Source organism: Myotis yumanensis, unplaced genomic scaffold (genome assembly GCF_028538775.1).
Source record: "Myotis yumanensis isolate MYYU_CA2020_CCGP unplaced genomic scaffold, mMyoYum1.0.hap1 SCAF_13, whole genome shotgun sequence".
NCBI classification, from domain to species: domain Eukaryota; kingdom Metazoa; phylum Chordata; class Mammalia; order Chiroptera; family Vespertilionidae; genus Myotis; species Myotis yumanensis.
In genome coordinates this window covers 12432946-12458100 of record NW_027223764.1, presented here as the reverse complement: position 1 = coordinate 12458100, position 25155 = coordinate 12432946, and the positions used below count along the sequence as shown (strand labels likewise).

Genomic DNA, 25155 nt, shown 5'->3' with positions numbered 1-25155 from the left:
CACCCTGATGGCAACCTGGAGTATTCACGTTCATGTATTCATGGTGTAATAACCCCCTCTACTTCCTCCTCTCTGCTCTTCTGTATCTGAGATGGAAGCCACAGTTTATGCTGTGGTTTGTATGTGTTGTTTGATCTTTTCACCTGACTTCAGAAGCCCAGCATGTGACCTTGCTGCCCTGCTCTAAGTTAGTTTCTCATTCTACTTTGATGGGAGAATTCCTAGATGTAAGAGGGCAAGTACTCCTGGATCATATAATCTGCTGCTATATAATTTTTTGCTCTGTCATTTCAACCTAATGCTCTAATCTAGCCTAAGTGATTTACTCAGTATTTCTGATCATAACATGCCTGGTGCCTTATTAGTTGTATTTGGTTTCAGTGATAACAACCCGTCTCTGATAAAATTAAGGAAAGATCATGTGTCCACCTGAGAGCCCAGATTGGAATCTTTGTTTCATTATGTATTAGCTGTGCAACCTTGAACAAATCATTGTCTACCTCAAGACTTTGTTGTGAGATTTAACTGATTCAATTAAAAAGGATTGTTTTGCTAACATTGAATTTTAGTAGAAATATGATTATCTATCATAAAGATAAGTATTTTATTTTTAAAATTTTAATGAAAGTTTAATGATTTTATTGATAAGCTTTGAAAAACAGCTGAAACAATTTTATATCATTAGTAATTTTACATTATTATAACCTAGGCAAGTTCTGAATAATATTTCATTGAAACATTAAAATGAGTTATAAATGTTATGACAAAAAATATTAAATCTTTTCAAATAGAAGAATTCTTACCTATTGAAGCACTGTCAACTATATAAAATGGCTTGGGAAATTTTATTTACTTTGAAATTTTTCTTTTCTTATACTTTATGGATGCTATTCACTAGCTTTAAAGGGGCAAGTCATATTTTTCTCTTAGTTGATTACAGAAGGGCTTATACATTCCCCTGTATGACACCATGGATCATCCTGAAGCTTTAACATGGTATTCACCATATTGTGGGATATATTGTAGTGAAAAAGCATTATCACTAATGAAAAATCCATTTGACCTGAGTGCTTGTCTCTGGCACTTGACAGCTATGTGGCCTTGGACAAATATTTCAAACTTTCTTACTTAGCTTTCTCATCTCCCCCAGCAGAAATGTCTCATCAGTTTCACAAATAGTTGTGATTCTCTTTAATTTTAACTTTAAAGCCATTGTAAATCAGCACACTGAGAAGATTGTTTTGATTCATGTTGACTGCTAGAGAATTTAGATAAAATTTGACTCATCTCTGTTGAACGCATAGAGTCTTATAGCATGAACTTTGTGTCTTAACCTCATTCCTGGCTCTGTCTCGCTTCCTTATACTTATTTCTCATTAGCTTGACTTTTATAATGCACATTTTATTTTTGTATCATTTTAATCTACGGAATCTGCCTTCTGTACTTCCTGGAACAGCATTCAATAAAATAAATAATGCCTACTTTTCAGAGCTATTATAATGTGAATAATTAGTGATATAATAGGTATCCTTAATTTTTTTTCCTTACTGACTCAAAGAACATTGGTTACAGCTACTTTGAACTGAGAAAAGTTTAAGTAGAATTTTGTTGTAGAGAGAAGATAACAGTGGGCCCCATAGCTCAGGGGTTAGAGCACTGGTCTTTTAAAGAGAAGATAGAGTTTCAGAAGAGCAGATTGACGCATTGCCAGGTATACAGAAGTTTTCTGTAGTTTATATAAAGATAAATGAGTATATCTGGAAGATTCTTTTCTTTTCAGCCTTAAATGTGGTAAAATACTCATGTTACTTATCTGTATGAAGGCAACCACATTATAAACAGCTCTGTATACAACCATTTTATGTTCATGAGGTCTTAGAAATGTATGAATGGAGTTTTCTGATAAATGTAATGTGTCTTTGTTGAAGAGATTTTCTAGGATAGTTTCTCTGGTTTAAATCATGTATTTAAATGAACTAGATATAGACAATGGAATTAGATGTTTATAATTTTTATAATTGTGTTAACAAGTTTCATCTGACAAGCATTGAATTTGTAAAAGAAAAGCCATATTTAACTAGTGTACACTGCTCCATGAACTCAGAATTCAAATACGGTCACAGCTAGTATATTTGAGATAAATCACTCAAACATCCACCTGCTGTATTAGTGGAAAGTACAGCGTCTTCCTCTTGGAATTTCTACTTTCCCCTAAATTGTCCCAGGAACTTCAGTGACTTATTATATAGTCCAAAAGGGTTCATTAATGGCCTCCATATCCAAGATGTGGTGTGCACATCTGTCTGCATATGTGAAATAGTCACACTAAAGTCTGTTGAGTCCACCATTGCCACTGCTCTTCCCTGGCTTATGGTGGTGGTGGTGGACTTACCCGGTCCAACAGAAGATGCAGGTTCACGATTGACCCAAATGCCTGTGCAGGCCACCATGGTGCATCAGGGAAGGATAAACCTCCCTGTCCCTCTTCCAGTGCTAAGCTCAGGGTGTTCCAGGGTGCCCCCCATGATTGAGTTTCCAAGATTACAGCTATTAGCACTAGGCTCTTTCAGTGATTGTCACAGATGCTTCTCAGCTGTTGTTCAAAGAGCAACACAAGCATTGCTTCATAGTCTCAGAACCACATTTTCCCTTCTACTATGCCATTATTTTTTTTTTTAAAGAAAGGGAGAGGGAGAGAGGAAAGAAAAGTCATTCTTTCTGAAAACCTTTAAGTTATTCAGCCATACTCTAAGCAAGGCTACATCTCAGTAGGAATTCCAGGGGATTTTATTCCCAACCTGTGAGGAAGGCTACTATTGGTGACTCAGAGGAGATCAACCCTTCTAAGAAATATTTCCCCTGTGATCTCCAGGGTCTTCACACCTACCCCTCTTGGAGGTAGTGATTCCAAAACAAATGTCTGCCTTCTCACTCTTAGGTGAAGAGGAGGGGGAGGGGAGGATTGAATTCAGTTTCTGGCAGGACATTCTGCTACACTTGTAACCAACCTCAAATGGAAGAGCGTGGTTTAGATGATTTATATTGCAAGAGCCTTCATATTTAAAATGAATAAAAGTAGACATGAGCAAGAGAACAAATGATGAATTTAGTAAAGTAAGTGTTAATTGGGTGTGATGGAAATAACAAAATCAGCTATTTCAAGTAATGTGAAAGATTTGGAGAGGTGTCAAATGATCAATTATATTAGCAACTCAAGGGTTACTAAAATAGAGATTTCCCCTTAATGTTCGGGATTTTTCATTTATATAAACACTTTCTGCCACACACACATCCCCTTGCCGCTCCCCCCCCCCCCCACCCCACCCCAAAAGAAAAGATACAACAGAACTCCAGAACAGGAACATGCAGTACCCAAAGTTGGAAAAAAGTGTTCTTTCTTTAGCACAGTGTTGAATAAGGGGAGTAATCCGTTCTCATCTCTGCTTACCGTTTGCTTTCAGAGTTCATGGCTAAGTGACTGCCATAGAAATACTAAAATGGAAGCCATGATTTAGTATGACTTAGCGAAGACTTTTGCTGTGAGGGACTCTGTGGTCAAGAGTCATGTCCCATTCAAGTAGAGACTCTATTCTAACCTGGGTAATGAGGCTGCTGGGCAAGGAACAGATCTCTTTTCGTTATCAGTCCATACTTGATGCTCTGGTTGCTTTTACTATACCTATACTTGTCTATTATAGATGTTATAATAGCTAATTTTGAGATTAAGAATGCCTAATGTTTTTTTCTCCCCTGAAAGCAAGTTTCTAGCTTCTTCCAGTGTTTTAATTTTATTATTTTGTGTTTTATATTTGTTTTAAAATACTCTGGATGAAACCCATTCGAAAGAGAGGTGGAGGGAAAAAGATTAATTCTATCAGCAAGTTGTGTTTGGGTTGTTCTGCTCCAAGAGAGATGTGTGTGCTCAGTGGTTATTTCTGTGTATTGCAGGCCTTTCGGGAAGACCTGGAATGCCTTATTCAAGAACAGATGAAGAAAGGCCAAAACCCAACTGGATTACTAGCGTTACAGCAGATTGCAGATTACATCATGGCCAGTTCTTTTTCGGGCTTTACTTCACCTCCCCTCAGTATGTCAGTTTGGAAAGTTTTAAAAATATGATAATTTTGTCTCTACTTTCACACTATATATCCCTAGCAACATATTCTGCTCTGGTTCAGTCCTTAAGTTTAAACATCTAATACTTAGAGTAACAGTGTTAGAATCTCTCACTTTTCATATCAATCAGGCATTCACTAGACTTTGTGAGGATTACAAAATAGTCACAAGATGTGGTCTCTTCCCTATGATGAGGACACATACCATGAATGCACAGAAGATTAAAACTGCAAGATAACTATAGAGGAAAATTACAAAGCAGTTCATAAGCAATTGTCCAGTGACCCTTAACAAGTCATCATGCTATGAGTTCAGAGTTGGAATTGGTTATTGGCTGAAGTGGACTGAGGAAGCTTTAAAGAGAGGCCTAAACTACCCAGCTTTAAAGGATGGAGTAATTAGAAGTTGGTGTTAAAGAGGGGTTAGGGCATTATATTATTAACAGATTTGTGAAAGCACCAAGTTGGTGAGTTGAGCATTCAGGATATCAAGAATTATGGCATTAAGTTCAAGCACTTTACATCTGAGTGAGATGTGTGTAGAACTCACTGCAATACCAAGGCAGTTACACAGAGTGTCAGAGGGACTGTCAGGGATGCCTTCACATTAGAGTCAGAGGTGGTACATGGTGTCAAAGGGAATGGAGACAGCAAAAGTTGAACATAGCAACTGAGTCATTAGAAACCAAGACTAGTTTTTGTTGTTTGGTGAGGACAGGAGCCAGACTATTATTTAAATGTATCCTCTTCCATCTTAAATATTTTTCGTTGAATTAAAGTGAAATGGGATATCTTAAAAGTAGCTTTCTGTTGTGATCTTTTCATCATAAAATTAACAATAACCTCAGTACTAATAACACTTTCACCAGTGGGGTCATAAGACCATTTTTCCCCAGTAGTGTGAGCCTAATTCCCTAACAAGCCACTCCCTAACATGTAGATGAAACAGCAAAGAAGATAGCTGATGCATGTTTTTATTCTCAGTGTATTTCTCTGAAGGAAGATAAGCTAATGAAACATTGTGTGGGCTGAGAAGTTTCAGATCATTATGTACAAGGCTGGGCACTGAGACTCAGGCTGCTTCTCAGCAACTAATTCCCAGGTAAGGGGTCACTTGACCTGAATCTCTCTCCATGATCTTTCCTCTTCTAGGTCTCGGCATGGTCACACCTATCAATGATCTTCCTGGGGCAGATACATCCTCCTACGTGAAGGGAGAGAAACTTACTCGCTGTAAACTTGCCAGCCTGTACAGACTTGTCGACTTGTTTGGATGGGCACACCTGGCAAACACATACATCTCAGTGAGTTCTTGGGCTTTCTATTCCTTTGTTTAAAATCCTAACTAAAAGGCAACTATACTCCTCTCATCTTTACTCAGAAGTCCAGTTTTCCGACTTTATTCTCTAAGCCTAGCTTGCTGGATCACAGTCTTAATTCGAGTTAAAGGGAGAGGCTGCAATTACCCCAGCATCTCCATTTACTATCTGTGGAGGTCTTTTAATTCAAACCAGTTGTAGAACTTATACAGGAAGAAATCCTTCTGATAGAATTTTTCTTTCTCCATGTTATTTGTATCTGAGCATCAGTGACATTAAAAAAGTATTAGGGGTAGGGAAAATAGAAGTGGTTAAGGAAGTATCCTCCCAGGCCTTTATTTTTTTAATATATTTTTCCCATTCATGATCATCTTGTTTTCATGTTGCCATACTTGGTAGCAAGACAATATTTGGAAGCAAAAAAGTATGAAAATAATTGTGTGATGGAAATAGCACAGATGCGACATGCAGTCCTCCTATAACTTCCCTTTCTCCTGACCATTCTGTAGCCCTTTCGATCTCCACCTTAATACCTTCCTAGGAAGAGACTCTGTCCTCCTTCCTTTGCCCATTTTACCTTAATTTCCATGTTGTAAATCAAGAGTATAGTTATTACCACATTCGATTGAATAATGTTGGCATTTGTTATACATGAAGTAGCTGACGCTAAGCAACCTTAGAACCACCAAATTAGGTAAGTTCAGCAGGTGAGAAACTAAATGTCAGAATTTTTTAGCAAGTACTTGAGGTTTGAGGGGAAAAAACCATTCAGGAAAAGGTTTATGTTGCACATCTTTAATATCTGCTTTGTTTGTTTTTTCTCCCCCAGATCTCTTTCACTTATTTGTAGTCATGTTTATATTGCAAAATGTGAACACCTCACAGTAATTCCCTGTTTTTTTCTTTCTCCCAGGTAAGAATAAGTAAGGAGCAAGACCACATTATCCTAATTCCCAGAGGCCTGTCTTTTTCTGAAGCCACAGCCTCCAATTTGGTATAATTTTCATTCCTGTGTTACTTTTTCTGTGCTTCCTTATTTTCTGACAGGTTTTTTAGCTTTTAGTTCAGGATAGAACAATAAAAGGTATGGATGGAAAAAAACATTTCTGAGGGAGCAGAGAAAAACTTGGCAAGTTATGTTGACTTTTAAGAAAAGCTTTAGGGTTCAAAAAAAAATACGGTAGTTGAAGAGACTAAGAATAAGTTGGTCTTATCAGTTAACCTGTCCATATTTTGAAGGAAATCTTTTCGGTTTTTTTTTTCCACTCTGCACTCTGGAAATTGTTTTTAAAAATACACTTGCCTACTGGTATGGCTCAGGGGTTGAGCATTGATCCTGGAGGTCATGGTTCGATTCCAGTCAGGGCACATGCCTGGTTGCAGGCTTGATTCACAGTAGGGGACATGCGAGAGGCAGCCAATTGATAATTCTCATCGTTGATTCTTCTATCTCTCTCTCCCTCTCCCTCTCCCTTCCTCTCTGTGAGATCAATAAAAAAAAATTTTTTAATATATACTAGTACTCACACAGTCAATCTGTGTTTCATAGATATATTTAAAGTTCAGTTGGTATGAAAATCAGGTCTGACCTAGCATTTAAGTTGTCCATGACTGTACTCCTAGCCACAGTCATCGGCCTCCAGAACAGCAGGAACCACATTGGTTCTGGGTGCTGCAGTACTAGCAGATGGAAGTTTTCCAGCCAGTTCAGTAAATGCCAGATTTGTCCAGACCTTTGAAGAGCTTAAGTTATTCAGTTTCTTAGAAACTGTATTTCTTGCTAAATACTAAGTTTTGTGGCAGACTACCTGTTTCTGTAAAGTTTTATGGGAAGAAAGCCATACCCATTCTTTTATAGTTGTTCATGGCTGCTTTCGTACTACAGCAGCAGAGTTGAGTAGTTGCAGTACAGGCCAACAAAGTCTAAAATATTTTCTATGTGACCTTTGACAAAAAAGTTTGCCATGCCCATGCTTTAACTGTGGAACACAGGCAACTTTGATACATGTGTACCAATTCAATGTCTTTCTGATTTTTCTAGGTGAAAGTCAATATAATAGGAGAAGTGGTTGATCAGGGAAGTACTAACTTGAAAATTGACTATGCAGGATTCAGTCCCCATGCTGCAATCTATTCAACACGTCCTGATGTTAAGTGTGTGATACACATCCATACCCTTGCAACAGCAGCTGTAAGTCACTAAAGGGCCAAAACCAACAATGACTCTAGGAAGTGTATTATTTTCATGGCTTTCCTTACATGATATTTTATTATCACATTCTTCCAGACCCCACCATTTAAAATTATATTTGAAATAATCCTCTGCATACCCAGAAATCAAAAGGCCCTTTGACCCAAATGCTATCATTCTAGAAAACAACTAGAGAGATAGCATTTACATCTTTTAACTAATCAGTTTAATAATTGGGTCATTGAGTTCTTTGCAGTAACACTTCTTGCACAATAGTTGGCCTGGCATTTAAATTGTGTTGTATCCCCTAAGTCCTCTTTTTTTTCTGGAAGAAGCAAAAAACTAAAGTGGGAGGTGGGCTGGAATGGTGAACACACTGAATAGGCCAATGTTTCCTGAGCTGGCTAAAGAATCCGGTTCCTATGAAAATGTAATTAGTAACTGAATATGTTATCTTGGCATGGACCCAATCATCTAGGTATCCTCCATGAAATGTGGAATCCTTCCAATTTCTCAAGAGTCCCTGATCCTGGGAGATGTTGCCTATTACGACTATCAAGGGTCACTTGATGAACAGGAGGAGAGAATTCAACTACAGAAAGTTCTGGGGCCAAGTTGTAAGGTGTGTAGTAGAGTTTCTATCTAAGGAGCTATTTTTGTTGCTGTTGCTGTTGATGAAACCAGTGTGCACTATGCCAGTTATTTGAAGTGATTGCTTTGGAATTCTATTTTAGGTGCTGGTACTCAGAAATCACGGTGTGGTAGCACTTGGAGAAACAGTTGAGGAGGCTTTTCATTATATTTTTAATGTGCAGATGGCCTGTGAGATTCAGGTAGGAATAATTATTCAAAACCCCCCTTTTATTTTTTTGCTTTGTTAACTTGCTTGTTGACTTGGGTTTCATGTTTACTTATTGCTGAAGTCTTACTGGTTGGTGACTTTGTTTTGTTTTGTCTTTTAAGAGAAGTTCTGTTTTACTTCAGTTATCCCTTGAATTAAAAATAGGAGTAAAGAAAATTAAAATTCACATATAGACACACACACAAATCTATGGGCCTCATAAAGATTATTTTCCTTATAATGCTGTTTTTTAAGATAATATAATTGCACATTTCTCTGTTTTCAACCTCTAGTGGTGTAATGCTAATTGAGACACAGAGGCAACTACCAATCATCAAAGATGTGATGTGTTGTGGCCACTTTTATAAAGAGGGTAAAAAATGGGGATAGAAGTTTTAAGAACTCACGCAGTTTCCAACTATTCCATAGCCTCAGCCTCATTGTTGTAATAAAAGGTTAAATATTTATTAATCAGTTTTTTTTCCTCAGAAGCTGAATGTATTTAATGGCTCTAATTTCTCTCTTCAAGAAAATCAAGCAGGTTCTCTTGAAGCAAGTAGTAATAATCTTAATTTATTGGAAGGGCCACAAAAAAGGGGGGGCACTTTTTCTACCAACTTAGCTTGTCTTAACCAATTCTTTTTTTGCTTTAATACTCCCTCTGCTTCTTCTCAAATGAAACTGTGCAGAGCTTAAGTAAATTAAGATAATGAACTGACTTCTTCTGCCTAAGTAGCCTTAAACTCAAAGTATAATGTCTGTATTCCTTTAAAATTATAATTTCAGTGAAAGTTTTAACTAGATAGCCATGGTAAAACTGCAAGAAAAGAACTTTAAAATTTGGCAGGAGAATTTAGTTTCTTAAGATGAGTTAAATTTAGTTTTGTTTTGTTTTTTAAATCAGGGAGGATCCGAGTCCTGTCAGGTATCTTTTTCAGATATATGGAAAAAGATACTTCAGCTGTCTACTTTCATAAATGTGTTGCCTTATTTTTTGTGTTAATAGTCTGACAAGTATTAGATATTTGCTAGATTGAAAGTGTGCCTTTTTAAAAGTAAAATATTCCTTATAGTATTCACATCTTGTGCCTGTGTGTGCTTTGCATTGGTTGCAGGTTCGGGCATTAGCAGGGGCAGGTGGAGTAGACAATCTGGTTGTACTGGATCTTCAGAAGTATAAAGCTTTCACTCACACCATCGCAACGTCCGGAGGAGGGGGAGTGAACATGGGTTCCCATCAAAAGTGGAAGGTTGGCGAGATTGAATTTGAAGGACTGATGAGGACTCTGGACAATTTGGTAGGTGAAAAGTGGAACATAAAAAAAAAAGTGGAACATAAACTTGGATTTCATACCTCCCGATTCAGGAGCAGATGGTTCCATCTCCCTTTTGTTTTGGAACTTGCTCCTCACTCCTCCAGGAGGAGAGTTTAACCCTAGGGTGTCATTCAAGTGTAATCTTAACATATTTTTAAGAATTAAACAGTGGAACCTAATAATGTTATCTTATCTTAGGTTTTACCCTCTTTTACTAAGGGTCAGAGGCAGATTGCCTTCAGACCCAGGAATAAAGACTTCAATGAGCACTGTGATTTGGCCTCCAGAAAACCAGCTTTTAGCTAGGAAAAATGTTTCTGGTCAGCAGTTTTGAAATTACCTTTGTCAGAAACAGTTGTGTGCTTGGAAATTATATTGTCAGCTGGAATCAGTTTTGACCAGATCTTGAAATTTGCTTAATTTCAACTCGAGTGTAATGTGGGGTTTGGAAGGATGTTTTCCTCTTTATTTGTTTTTCAACAAAGGAGTCTTTTTGAATCATTTGTTTAAAGAATTGGAATCCAGATGCTGTGTTTGGTACAAGTTTGATTGCTTCCAATGTGACTTTTTCCTCCTTAGGGATATAGGACAGGCTATGCATATAGGCATCCTCTTATTCGAGAGAAGCCTAGGCACAAGAGTGAAGTGGAAATTCCAGCAACTGTGACTGCTTTTTCCTTTGAAGACGATACAGTACCACTCTCTCCTCTCAAATACATGGCACAGAAACAGCAGCGTGAGAAAACCAGATGGCTGAATTCACCAAATACTTACATGAAAGTGAATGTGCCTGAGGAGTCTCGGAATGGGGAAACCAGTCCCAGGACCAAAATCACAGTATGCCACTATTTTACATGGTTTGCCTTTACTAAATGTTTTGCCGAGTTACTCATGAATTGAATGTTCCATGTCAAAAATATTGGGAAAGTAGAATATAATGTTAACAATAATTGTATCAGGTATTAACTTTGTGCAAGACACTTTCCTTACATGAATTATCTCATTTACTTCTCCTAACGTGGAGAGGATGCTGTTTCTCTACACCTCTCCCCACTCCCGCCCGCCCCCACCCCCCAGCTTATAGATGGAAAACTGCATCACAGAGGGGTTAACTAATCACTTGTAAGTGATTTGAATACAGGCAATCTGCCTTTGAATACAGGCAGTTCTTACCCATTACATGAAACCACTTTCTAGTTTGTATTGTAACAGTGAATCAGAACTATAAAAGTTACCAACGTGCCAGAGTTTCAGGAATTACTGCACAAAGCTAAGCTAATGCAGCATCTCATAGAGAGAGAAATGGGTTCTCTTATCTTTTTCAGCATTTTGCTTCAGATTTGTTTATAGTTTTAGAGTGACTATCACCAAATATTCCCTAGATATTCAGAATTAGTTCATCTTATCATATACATCGGTAACATTTAAAATGGAAATGCCTAGTTATCAAAGTGTTTTTCCCTAGTCTATAAGATTTCCTAGTTAAAGAACATAGTTCAACTTATATGTTTCTCAGAATTAATTTTATTGACAGAGACAGATATCCCGCCATCATTAATCTTGATGAATATTTGCCTTTTTAGGGGATGTAATGTGGGGTAAACAAGAATTGTATAAGGTTCCTCAATCCCTGTGGTTCTATTATTCCATAGATTACTACCAAATTATCACCTTTGTAAAATGCTGGTCAGGGCCTTTGCATTTTCTGTCAGCCAAAAATAAAAATTGAAGTCTGGAAAATTAAATCTTAAAAGATTCCTTGAGTCCTTTTTGGTGGCTTCTTAGCCATCATCAGTTGAAAATTCAATGCAAGTGACAACTCTCTCTGAATGTGAATTATTGTATGATCAAGCTTTATGTCTGCTTGAAATATTTTCAGCATCATATTTAAAATGCTAAAAGGTTGCCGGAACCGGTTTGGCTCAGTGGATAGAGCGTCGGCCTGCGGACTGAGGTCCCGGGTTCGATTCCGGTCAAGGGCATGTACCTGGGTTGCGGGCACATCCCCGGTGGGGGATGTGCAAGAGGCAGCTGATCGATATTTCTCTCTCATCGATGTTTCTAACTCTCTCTATCTCTCTCCCTTCCTCTCTGTGAAAAATCAATAAAATATATTTAAAAAATAAAAAATAAAAAATAAAAAAAAAATAAAATGCTAAAAGGCAAAAATGTACATAGCAAAAGTATGTATTCATGTGAATATTTAATAATATTTTTTAAGTGAATGCTGATTGTGAGCCTTTTTCTAACTAGTGTGAGATATACACTAATTGACCACTAAATGCTGCTTAGTGAAATTCTTAAGAATATTAGCAGTATATGCGCTCCCTCCTTGAGTCACTAAACAGAACATATTTCCTTAACAAAAAGCTTCATGCTAGAAATTTTTTTTATTCTTTAGTGGATGAAAGCAGAGGACTCTTCTAAATTTAGCAGTGGAACACCTATCAAAATTGAAGATCCAAATCAGTTTGTTCCTTTAAACACAAACCCAAATGACGTACTAGAAAAGAGAAACAAGGTAAGACATGGTCTTCTGTGCCCAGGAGAGGCGTTTTTATGCAGTTTTATGTTTACATCATTAGTGATTGGATCTGGTTAATACTAAGCTCAGGAGTTTGAATCCAGAAGAATTTTAAATTTAATTCAGTATAATTTCAGCTTGTACAAAATATTTCCAGCTCTGTGGTAGTCACTGGTGAGGGTAGTCACATGGGGAAGAAGTATTAAACCTATTTCTGCTTTTAAGAGCTATGGTTTAGTGAAAAATGTAGTTCTTTAACAATATATGACAACAGGAAGTCACATGTCAAGAAGGGTGGAGGAGGTTAATGTGAGTTGTTAGGATGGTAAAGCGGGGCTTTATGGAGGTGGAGGTTAAAGAGGCCCTTTCTCGGGTGTGGTCAGGTAGTAAAGATCATCTGTATAGTTGCCCCCAAGAACTTGTTGCTCTTGTTTTTCGATTTAGATTCGAGAACAAAACCGATATGACCTGAAAACAGCAGGACCGCAATCTCAGTTACTTGCTGGAATTGTTGTAGATAAGCCTCCATCTGTAAGTCCATGAAGTCATATGCACTTTGCTTTTCTTCCATCACATTAATGTCTTTGCTTTTTAAACATGAATATTTATTTTTACTAAAGTTAATATAAGTACAAGTTAAAAGTCAAGTAATCCATAACACTTAAAATGACACCTTCAGCCCAGTCAGCGGGGCTCAGTGGCTGAGAGTCGACCTATGAACCAGGAAGTCACGGTTCGACTCTGGTCAGGGCACACACCCAGGTTGTGGGCTCAATCCCTAGTGGGGCGTGCGGGAGGCAGCCGATCAATGATTCTCTCTCATCATTGATGTTTCTATCTCTCTCTCTCTTTCTCTCCCTTCCTCTCTGAAATCAATTTTTTAATAAGACACCTTCATTTTCCAATTTCCAGGGGCGAGGACTTGCTTCTAGCATTTACTACCTTCATTTTTCTAAAGAGCACCTTTATTTTGCTTTTCTTAATTTGTCAATTTTAGACTTCAACTTTTTTCATCAAATCTATGTCATCAACTGTAAGAAGTACCATTATTTCATGTATTACTAAAAAAGAAATGACCCTGACAGTTATAAGATTAATCCAATGTCAGAGATGGGGAAATATGCATCTGAGAATCAATGAAAGATGATAGTGACTTATTTTATGAAAGACGGGGATTTAGCCTGTTTACACAATACTTTCCTTTTCCATTCTCCCAGTGAGGTTATATCACAGTTTTTTTGTTAAATCGTTTTTTATTGTTTATTATTAACCTTTACTGCTGATTCAGATACTATCCTCTGATTACATTTCCTTTCTTATACAACTTTTCTCCCCTGGTGTTAATAATTACCTTCTTTAATCATTAGCTTAGTACTTTGAGTACTGTACACTGGATTAGTTCTTCCCAAACTTTTCAACAGGACTATAGAGCTTCTCTTCATATTATTTTCCATGGAGTCAAAGGTAACAGGTAATCTCTCAGTTCCAAACCTGTCATCTGGTCCAGATCTGAACTGATGGCTCTTCAGGCCAGCTGCACAGCTCATCATGAGGATTCCTGTGCACCTCGCCTGTGTCCCGTTTCGTGCATCATGTGTCTTCAGCTTTCTTGATATACTCCTTTATCACTGAGCGCATCCTGTCATAGCTTCCTGAAAAAGGATACATAAGCAGTAACTATCTGAAATCCTGTATTCTATCTTCATGGATATAGAACTTTAGTGTAGAAATAACTTTCCCCCCAAATATGAAAAGTATCTGTTGTCCCCTAATTCCATGTTATTGTTGAGAAGTAGGAGAGTATTGTGATTTCATGTACCTTTGTGTAGTTGCTTTTTTTTTTCTTTTGGACCTATTTTACATCAGTGCTTTTCTGAAATTTTATGATGGTATGCTTTGTAGTAGATTTCATTTTAGTTGTTGCTCTTAGCATTTAGTAACCCTTTCAATCTGCAGAGTCATATCCTTCCATTCTGGGACCTTTTTTAAATATTTCTTCAATAGTTTTTTCCCTCCTACTTCTTTCTTTTTCTGTCAGTATGCACTGTTAGTTGAACCTCTTTTACTGAGCCTCTGATTTTTTTTTCCTACTTGCCATCTTTTTATCCTACTTTCTAGGAGGTTTGCTTTGGACTTTGTTTTCTAACCCTTCTATTTAAATTTCTGTTTTTTGTTGTTGTTTTTTTAAATTTTTTAGACTTCTTATTTCCTGAATGTTTCTTTTTTTTCTTTTTGTTTTTTAAATAACATCCTGTTCTTTTATGGTTACAGTATATTCTCTCGTTGCTCTAGGGAATCAATTTTAAATTTTCTTCAACTGCCCTTATTTTCTTTGTTTCTTCTGAGTTCTCTTTTCTTGTTTGTCCTGGTCTCCCTCTCTTGAAGCTTTCCTCAAGTGTCTAGCAATCTGTGGTAGTCTGTTTATTCTTAAGAATGAGGCACTGAGAGCCAGTCAGAAGCTCTGGTGTGTGCAGAGCGTGGGGATGGGTGAGCTTCACTGCAGGATGATTGGACGTGGACCAGGTTGTTTTTCTGGGAAATTCCCAAATGTTAATGTCTGTCCTTTTATCTGGGGCCACTGATTTATTTGGAGAATTCTTTAGTCTCCTGCCAGTCTCCCACCAGCATTCTGGGAGTCCTCAGCTGTGCTTTGTGTTCCCTAATCAGTTGTTCTTAAGTCTAAGCCTCTGATCTTCTGCAGAGAGGGGTGAGAGGTAAATGCTTCGTGTATGAATTAGGAAAGGAGACCTGAGAATCTGCTCCTTATTCAGGCTTTTAATTTGTCCCATTTTTCACTTTTCTTCCCCACCACCTTCTGTGGTACCTGATGCCTCTAGTTTCTGAGCTTTTCTACAGGGCAAATGAGCATGCTTCTTATTTTCATCCTTCTTTGCCGGGCTTAGGCTCTACTTTCTCAGCTCTGCTATCCACTCTTCCACCTGCTTTCTTTCCAGTTTCCAAAAATGTGTTAGCATTTCTCATCCTCTGTTGTCTTCTCTCTCATTCTTTTCTCCTTAAAAGTTTATACCATGTTTGTTGTTGTTCCTTTAGTCATTTTAGTGGAGTTTTGGGAAGGATTTTTAAAAAATGCATGAGTTCACCCTGGCTGGTGTTGTTCAGTGGGTTAAACATCATCCTTTGCACTGAAATGTTGGTTCAATTCCTGGTTAAGACACATGCCCAGGTTGCAGGCTTGATCCCTGGTAGGGAGGGTGCAGGAGGCAGCTGATTGATGTTTAGCTCTCACATGGATGTTTCTCTCTCTCCCTCTCCCTTTGTCTCTCTAAAAATCAATAAAAATATATTTTTTAAATGCATGAGAAAAATTCATGGGTTCAATCTGCCAGGTAAAAATCTCATTAATTCCTTTCCTAGAGCAAAGACAAGTTTATTTTCATAGGAAATTTAAAGAAGTTCTTTTGGTACCATTTCATTTAATACTTTTTTACAAAGGCTTTCTGAAATGCAGCAATTCTTGGTTTTTAAGATACTTTGTAGTTATGTGAAGCTTATTAGAACTTAAGCTTAGTTTTATTTATTTTTTTAAATTGACCTATATAGGCTTATTGAGGAAACATCACTGGCAATTTTAGTCCATTGGATCAGTAGTCTAAAAGCACTAATCTGATATGAGTATTTTAAATAAAGCATGTTGCTCTATCATTTCTTTTCTTTTTTTCTTTTTTTCTTTTTTTTTTTGGTAAGAACTATTTATTAATCTAGACATTAACAAAAGTTTATGTAGAAACTACTCTATACCAGGGATTGGTAATAGAAAAACTCTGTCTCTAAGAAACGAAGAGACTGACAGTACAGAATAGAAAGCAAGCATATGAAAAGACTCCTGAGACTTATAATGATGTTTTTCCTGGTAAGTTTCTTTTTTTTTGCCAGTTTTTCTAATCTTTTATCATGAGCTACAACAAAATAAGAAATACATATTATGTCTTTTTGTTTTGTTTTAAGCTACTACATTTTATTTATTTTTTTAAAATATATTTTTTTTAATTGCTTAAAGTATTACAAAGGGTATTACATATGTCTCCTTTTTCCCCCCACCCTTGACAATCCCCTGGCCTCCCCTACCCCCCCAGTGTCTTATGTCCATTGGTTATGCTTATATGTATGCATATAAGTCCTTCGGTTGATCTCTTACCACCCTCTTCTGCCCCCCTACCCTCCCCGGCCTTCCTGCTGCAGTTTGACAGTCTGTTCGAGGCAGCTCTGCCTCTGTATCTATTTTTGTTCATAAGTTTATAATGGTCTTTATTATCCATAAATGAGTGAGATCATGTGGTATTTTTCCTTCATTGACTGGCTTATTTCACTTAGCATAATGCTCTCCAGTTCCATCCATGCTGTTGCAAATGGTAAGAATTTCTTCTTTTTTACAGCAGCATAGTATTCCATCGTGTAGATGTACCACAGTTTTCTAATCCATTCATCTACTGATGGGCACTTAGGCTGTTTCCAGATCTTAGCTATGGTGAATTGTGCTGCTATGAACATAAGGGTGCTTATATCCTTTCTGATTGGTGTTTCTGGTTTCTTGGGATATATTCCTAGAAGTGGAATCACAGGGTCAAATGGGAGTTCCATTTTTAGTTTTTTGAGGAAACTCCATACTGTCTTCCATAGTGGCTGCACCAGTCTGCATTCCCACCAGCAGTGCACGAGTGTTCCTTTTTCTCCACATCCTCTCCAGCACTTGTCGTTTGTTGATTTGTTGATGATAGCCATTCTGACAGGTGTGAGATGGTACCTCATTGTTTTGATTTGCATCTCTCGGATGATTAGTGACTTTGAGCATGTTTTCATATGTCTCTTGGCTTTCTGAATGTCCTCTTTTGAAAGGTGTCTATTTAGATCCTTTGCCCATTTTTTGATTGGATTGTTTATCTTCCTTTTGTTAAGTTGTATGAGTTCCCTATAAATTTTGGAGATTAGGCCCTTATCAGATATGACATTGGCAAATATGTTTTCCCACACAGTGGGCTTTCTTGTTGTTTTGTTGATGGTTTCTTTTGCTGTGCAGAAGCTTTTTATTTTGATGAAGTCCCATTTGTTCATTTTCTCTTTAGTTTCAAGTGCCCTAGGAACTGTATTCGTGAAGAAATTGCTTCAGCATATGTCTGAGATTTTGTTGCCTTTGTATTCTAGAATTTTTATGGTTTCCCGTCGTACATTTAAGTTCTTTATCCATTTTGAGTTTATTTTTGTGTATGGTGTAAGTTGGTGGTCTAGTTTCATTTTCTTGCATGTATCTGTCCAATTTTCCCAACACCATTTATTGAAGAGACTATCTTGACTCCATTGTATGTTCTTGCCTCCTTTGTCAAATATTAATTGAGCATATTGGTTTGGGCCAATTTCTGGGCTCTCTATTCTAGTCCATTGATCTATATGTCTGTTCTTGTGCCAGTACCAGGCAGTTTTGAGAACAGTGGCTTTGTAATACAGCTTGATATCTGGTATTGAGATCCCACCTACTTTGTTCTTTCTCAGGATTGCTGCAGCTATTCGGGGTCTTTTTTTATTCCAGATGAATTTTTGGAGAGTTCGTTCTAGATCTGTGAAATATGCTGTTGATATTTTAATGGGAAGTGCATTGAATTTATAGATTGTTTTGGGTAGTATGGACATTTTGATGATTGGTAAGTTTCTTAAAGTGATATAGATTACAACATGGAGCTGTGGGGCTCACAAGATCTCCTCATTCCTTTGCAGTTGGATTTTGCTTTAAATTGGAACCCTATGTAGTCCCTAGCATTGCACCTTGGGCAGGGAACAAAATTACAGACTGTCTGACAAGTGAATATCTATATATGAAGTGATTTTCTTCACACGAATATTTTTAAAAAGAATCTTGCTCTATCATTTCTTATGATTGTTATAAGGTGTCACAAACATTACATACATTTATATATGTGTATGTATGTGTGTGTGAAGTTGTGTATATATACGTAAATCAGTATATAGATGTAAGTAAAACTCTTGGTAATGTGTTGACGTTTTTCTTTGCAAGACCATGCAATTCGAAGATGATGATCTTGGCCCACCAGCTCCTCCCAACCCCTTCAGCCATCTCACAGAAGGAGAACTTGAAGAATATAAGAAGACAATCGAACGTAAACAGCAAGGCCTGGAAGGTTAGTTCATTTTTAAATTAAGCCTAGGATAACCATACTATTAACAATGAAGCATCTTGAGTTGGATGGCAGTCAATGTTTTTTGAAATATTTCTTTCACAATCGATTATTCTGTCATCTCTCCCAGTCCTGAGTATAAATGAGGCTGAACTTTAAAGAGCTGCCATGGACCATGTATGTTAACATGTAGTAAAAACTGTTTTCCTCAGAAAATAATATGATTAGTAGTAAAAAGTCTAAAGTAAAGTGAAATCCCCAGATAAGTAAAGAATTTCTAGCTAAAGTAAATGTAGATATGTTAATAGATTTGAACATTTCAGAGATTGTGACTTTTTAAAAACTTTCAACTTTGATATAATTATAGATTTATAAGTATGTGGCTTTAATGCTTTATAAAATCTCTATTGTTCCTAGGTATCTCAAGGTGCTAATATCATAATTTCAAAATCAAAATATAAAGCTAGGGTTCTGATGGGACTTTTCTTAAGCTCATGGGCACTCTAGGTTGAGTTCTGAGTTCAGAATCCTAAGTAAGGATTATATTTTAGAATTGCTAATGAAAACACCCAGCTAGAATACAAGGTCCCATTTTCTCAAGAATAAGAGATTTTTTTAAACCAGGGGTTCTCAGTCTTGGGTGGATAAACTTCAAACAGTACATGAGCAGTCTTAAAAATATATGCTTAATTGTGTATAATATTTGGGGAAAGGGGTTTAAGGTGGGGGACAAGAAGTCTGTGATCTCAAAAGAGGGTGTGAGCCTATGCTTTAGAGCATCTACAATATACAGTTAAAATTTCACCCAAAGCAAAACAGAACCAGTAGTTAAAGAATTTTTGTCCATGTTAGGTATCAAGTAGGAAGAACTAAGGAAGTTTTATCATTGTATTAGTATCTTTGTCACAAAAGGGAGTCATCCTGACTCATTAATCTAATCTAATAAAAGACAAACATGCAAATTGACCATACCTTCACTACGCCTTAAGCCATGCCCACCAGCCAATCAGAGCGACTATATGCATATTAACCTAACCAAGATGGTGGCCGGCAGCCACGGAGCTGGAGCAAGCCGGAGGCTTGGTTGCTCCAGTGATGGAGGAAGCCAAGCTTCCCGCCTGCTGAGGCCGGCTCTGAGCTCCACTGAAGGCAACAAAGTTTCAATTATAGAAGGTAAATAAATCCCAGAATAAGAAAAAGAAAAAAAGGAGAGGCTGGGAGCTTCTGTCGCCGGGGGGCTTGGCCAGCCTGAAAACAGCCATCAGCCCCTCACCCAGGTTGGCCAAATCTTCATGGGGTGAGGGTCCCCACTCGGGGGTCTTGACCAGCCTGCAAACAGCCATCAGCCCCTCACCCAGGCTGGCCAGGCACCCCTGCAGGACCCCCACCCTGATCCAGGACACCCTTCAGGGCAAACCAGCCGGCCCCCACCCATGCACCAGGCCTCTATCCTATATAATAAAAGGGTAATATGCAAACTGACCCTAACAGCAGAACGACTCGGAATAACTGGTCACTATGACACACACTGAATGCAGGAGCTGCCCCCTGGTGGTCATTGCGCTCCCATAGGGGGAGCTCTGCTCAGCCACAAGCCAGGCTGCCGGCTGCCAGTACAGCAGTAGTGGTGGGAGCCTCTCCCGCCTCCTCAGCAGCACTAAGAATGTCAGACTGCAGCTTAGGCCTGCTCCCCACTGGCAAGTGGATATCCCCCGAGGGCTCCCTGGCTGCCAGAGGGATGTCTGATTGTCAGCTTAGGCCCAATGCCCCAGGGAGCAGGCCTAAGCCAGCAGGTGGTCATCCCCCGAGGGGTCCAAGACTGGGAGAGGGCACAGGCCGGGCTGAGGGACCCCCTCCCCGAGTGCACAAATTTTTGTGCACCGGGCCTCTAGTGTAATTATATAAATGTTCTAAGTGGTATTATTGAATTCGTTTGTTCTAACATAAAGATGAGAACTTTCTCTGTTTCTGTATTTTGTAAAATGTCCCTCTTTAATCTCTTATTTTTTGAAAGCCTAAAGATGCCAGGTAACAAATATTACACTCTAGAGCAGTGATGGCGAACCTATAACACTCATTTTTTTGGTTGATCTTTCTTTGTTAAATGGCATTTAAATATAAAATAAATATCGAAAATATAAGTCTTTGTTTTACTATGGTTGCAAATATAAAAAATGTCTATATGTGACACGGCACCAGAATTAAGTTAGGGTTTTTCAAAATGCTGACACGCTGAGCTCAAAAGGTTCGCCATCACTGCTCTAGAGCCATCACCTTTATTTATAACTTTATGGTTTCTTCCACATTCATTATGACCTTCTGAATTAGCTCACTAATATTGCTCTGACAGGAATCACTAATTGGATATTGTTCAAAAATTCAGTGAAGCATTCTGCCTCATTAACGTAACATCATTGGTGAGGCCTCATAATTCTTTTCATCTGGCTGCTCAGTATATTTTAGTTTCCTAACACCCTAGAAAAGGCTAATTGCATACGTATTATTTGCCTGGGCTGCCAGTAGCCATGCTTCCTTGGTAAGCATGTATGTAAAATTACTATTCACAGCCAGAAATTCTAACACATTAACTTCCTCCTAATGCACAATTATTGAGGTATGGGGTAACCGTTAGCATGCGCAGCTCATTGCTGACGAGTTTCTCATCTCTGTGTATGCAGGCATTCGACTTATGCACTAACCTCCCTGAAATCTTATGCTTCTTTGTTTTGCATGGCTTTTAACTAAACTCTTATCCAACAGATGCTGAGCAGGAATTACTCTCAGATGACGCTTCATGTGTTTCACAAATTCAGTCTCAAACTCAGTCACCGCAAAATATCCCTGAAAAATTAGAAGGTATTCAATGTAATTTCCCATAGCATTCACTGAGTTAATCTAAAAAGCTTCCTCTGTCATTTGAGTCTCTGTAAGGAAGTTGAACACCTGATTGCAGTAAGTTTGCCATAGATTTTACTTAAAGCTCCCAATTATGTTATATTTTTTAGTAAATGGGGTGCTACTTTTTTTCAGAATTTATATTGACTTACCTTATTTTGCATTTTGGTAACTCATAATTCTTAAGAATTTGTGAAATTAAAATTGGTTTATCATATGTCTTCCAATCAGAAACATGAAACCTTTTCAATTTTTATTCCCAAACAACCCCAAAATTAAAGAAAAATATATGTTGTCTTCCTCATTTATATTGACTTGATTTATAGTGAAACTGTCAAGTCATCAGACTGGACTTAACTAGCCTTCGTTTTTGGTCTAACAACTTTCCCCTTTATACTATGTAAGAAAATTTTCCTCAAGCTAGTAGGTCTACTGGCATAGTCCATTAAAATAATGATCTATCCTTATTGGAATTAAATAATGACTTAGTACATTGCTAAAACATTTCAGTTTTGCAAGGATGTTAACTATATAAAATAACCCCAAAACCCTCCCCTTTTGTAGAAAACCATGAGCTATTTTCCAAGAGCTTCATCTCCATGGAAGTGCCTGTCATGGTAGTGAACGGCAAGGATGACATGCATGATGTTGAGGATGAGCTTGCTAAGCAAGTAAGCAGGTTAACCACAAGCACAACCATAGAAAACATCGAGATTACCATTAAGTCTCCTGAGAAAATTGAAGAAGTCCTGTCACCTGAAGGCTCGCCTTCCAAATCACCATCCAAGAAAAAGAAGAAATTCCGTACTCCTTCTTTTCTGAAAAAGAACAAAAAAAAGGAGAAAGTCGTAGCCTAAAGGAAGTCTTTTTATAATAATTATTATTACAATGTGACGTTGCACATTTAAATACCACATTTAAGTTGATCATTAATATGCAGTGGTAGATCAGATTGGGGGTGTGTAGCAAACTGGACTCTGAGAACTGGAAAGGGGTTTTACTAAAAGAAAAACATATTATGAAGAAAAGCTTTCAAATTCATCTCTCATTTTATATGTCAAAAAAGGCTTTGAATTTTTAAAAAATTGCTAGTTTTGATTAGCTCTACCTTCATGAAGTGTTATAATTCACCACAAACAGATATCTGTCTGAATTACTTCAGGCCTTCTCTGTATCTGTTGGAAAGAAATTACCAGTGAACAGGGGAGAGAATTTTTATTTCTCTACACCTGCTTTACTTGGTAATCAGATTATAATTTTTTATCATTTATTATTGACTGTACCTTTTTGGTTCCCATTGTTTCAATGGGCATTAATAGAATGCTTTAAAAAGCTTCTAAGATAAGAATCTATAGCATTATTATACACTGGCACATACTTTTTTAAAAAAATATATAAGAAAAGATTCATTTGGAATTTTATTCATAGTATAAAATTTCCTCACCTGAAGTAACTTTGTTTGCCAAAAAAGGTCATTTTAGTAAAATATAATTTTTGAGAACGTCCTTTTTTATTCATTTAGAAAGCCCCTTATTTTTCAACAAAGGGGATTTTGTACACTTACCATGGGTTATTTAGTTTAACTCTGGCAAAAATGATTTTTGTATGTTGAGATGTTTGTATACCATTCAGTATAAAAATGTCATAAGCAAATTAGCCAATCATTTAACAACAGAGCAGATTTGAGGCTGCTTGGTACTAAATATAACTCAAGAATCCAGGGACTTGGTATCAAACATGATTAGAGGATTTAAGGTATAACTAGATTCATATTTGAACCTTACAATGTATTTTTCTCTTAGTATTGCTAATGAATGAAGAAGCTCTCATATGGTAACCAAAGGAAAAGGAAAAGAATGAGAAAGTGAAGAGAGAATGGAGGGAACACAGGAGGTGTCATGAATAGAAGAATTCTAGTTTGATAATGACTCATAGTCACGATAGGATTTGAAGTGTAATTTATTCGAAACCAGTCCCAAATTTCTAAAATTCTGCTTCTCTACCAAAATCATTGTATTTCTTGGTTGGTAGTTCAGTTATAAAGGGTCATATCCTTGCAACTGATGTATCGTTAGAAGGCAGCACTAGGAAAAGTCAGTAGGTCTAACCTCCCTCCCCTAGTGATAAAACTACCACTTCTTAATTTTTACAAATGTTTTTATCTTTTCAGTTAACTTTCTTTCTAATGTAAATAAAAAATTAAACCTAGGATTAATATAGTTTTCCCCCCTTCACCCAAGTGATGTCACAAATCAATGTAAAATCAATGATCCAAAGTGATCAGTGGGTGAAAATAATCCAAAGTGTTTCTGGAGGATGAGTTGGCATGAAAACATTACGTTGTTAACTGTGTGTTCTGGGCTGGTTCTGTTTGACTGTGTGTGTATGATGATGCAGAGTTGAAACAGAGCTGAAAATTTCATTCTAAATCTCACCAACTACTGGAATCAGTGTTTTAATCTCTTAGTGCATACTTTCAGTTTAATTCTGTATTTGAGGGGTTTTTTTTATGTTCTACATCATTTATGTTGTATTACAATGTAATGTAGAAACAGTAACCTGTGAACTATGCTTTTCCATAACTTTTTAAATATATATATATCTTAAATGAATGCAGTGTGCATTAATATTTTTTAAACTACAACAGTGAACTATTTGCACCTTTTGCTAATGCCTCTATTTACTTGCTTTGGCATAAAGAATGAGCCAATGAATTTCTGTGTCCTGTGGAAAATGTATAAATGATATCTGATATTGCTCTTAGATGTAATGCTAATTAATGTGAAATCACAAATAAACAGTATTTTAAATAGATGGATTTGGTGTCATGAGCTTTCAACTCGGGGTGATTACTTAGCCTGAATTACTTTGTGGACTGAGTTTTATACTGCAGTGAGATTTTGAATAAGATTGGTGCTTTTAAATAGGGGATGTCCTGGTAAATTTATTTTCAGATTAGTTTAAAATTAACTATATAAAGCCCTTCTTGTTTTAGCTCATATTGAAAGACAAGTGACCTATTTTTTGTCTTGATAGAGTATGGTGACCTTAACTATATCTCTGAGATCTAAAGATCTTTGAAGGATTGAGCATTCTCAGTCTTAATTCTGCTCTTCAGATCTATGGATGTAAAATAGAAAATATTATAAAATACATGCTGAGTTTATATACATTACCCTTGTCTTTGATTTTTATGTAACAATAAAGAAAATAGCAGAAAGAATAGAAAATAGGTTACAATTCCACCACATCAAAAAAATATATTTTTTAAATTCCAGCTCTTGTTCAGTTATATATGTATTGCCAATATAACAGGGTTTTTTTTTTCCTTCTTAACATAGCATAATCCACCCTAGAAATTTTCAAACTAAATCCCTCACATGAATGATTTCTTGTGATTTTTTCAACTTTCTTTTAAAAATAGAGGGCAAGAGGGGAAATCATGTGAATTGAGGGTTCTGGTTAATTGAAGTTTTTACTATAATTACCCATTATAAAAATGAAGGGTATAAGCAGAGAAGAATAGATTCATAGTTCTTGGGCATATTTAATTATTACCTTGGCTTGTAAATAGCCCTGTGGTGAAAAATTGCTGTTTTAGAAAGATGCTCATTTCAAAAATCCCTTCCATAAAGCAACAAAGACAATTGTCTGCAGTATTCACTTGAGAGTCAACAGCATGAAGGGTGATATTGCCTTCATGCCTTTTCCTCTGTTGATTATTATTTGCATTCATCAGGGAATAAAGAGAACTGAATGGATCAAATTGTGATCGCATTGGTTTCTCTTAACATTAGCTCTTTTTTC

At 37.0% G+C, this 25155-nt stretch overlaps 1 protein-coding gene across 6 annotated transcripts in view; it reads left to right on the top strand.

Annotated features, from left to right (window-relative positions):
* The window catches only part of ADD3 (adducin 3), a 119075-nt gene extending 94913 nt beyond the window's left edge, over positions 1–24162 (top strand). For 5 of the 6 annotated variants that reach the window (XM_070432315.1, XM_070432314.1, XM_070432317.1 and 2 more), the window contains exons 3-15: positions 3950–4088; positions 5269–5420; positions 6349–6429; positions 7477–7626; positions 8105–8248; positions 8361–8459; positions 9583–9765; positions 10363–10620; positions 12185–12304; positions 12752–12838; positions 18333–18456; positions 21214–21309; positions 21913–24162. In XM_070432315.1, the coding sequence (XP_070288416.1) occupies positions 3950–4088; positions 5269–5420; positions 6349–6429; positions 7477–7626; positions 8105–8248; positions 8361–8459; positions 9583–9765; positions 10363–10620; positions 12185–12304; positions 12752–12838; positions 18333–18456; positions 21214–21309; positions 21913–22205 (1926 nt within the window). In that variant the 3' untranslated portion in view covers positions 22206–24162. The remainder of the gene's footprint in view (positions 1–3949; positions 4089–5268; positions 5421–6348; positions 6430–7476; positions 7627–8104; positions 8249–8360; positions 8460–9582; positions 9766–10362; positions 10621–12184; positions 12305–12751; positions 12839–18332; positions 18457–21213; positions 21310–21912) is intronic. The other variant, XM_070432318.1, reaches the window with a different exon arrangement.
* Positions 24163–25155: the final 993 nt, after the last annotated feature.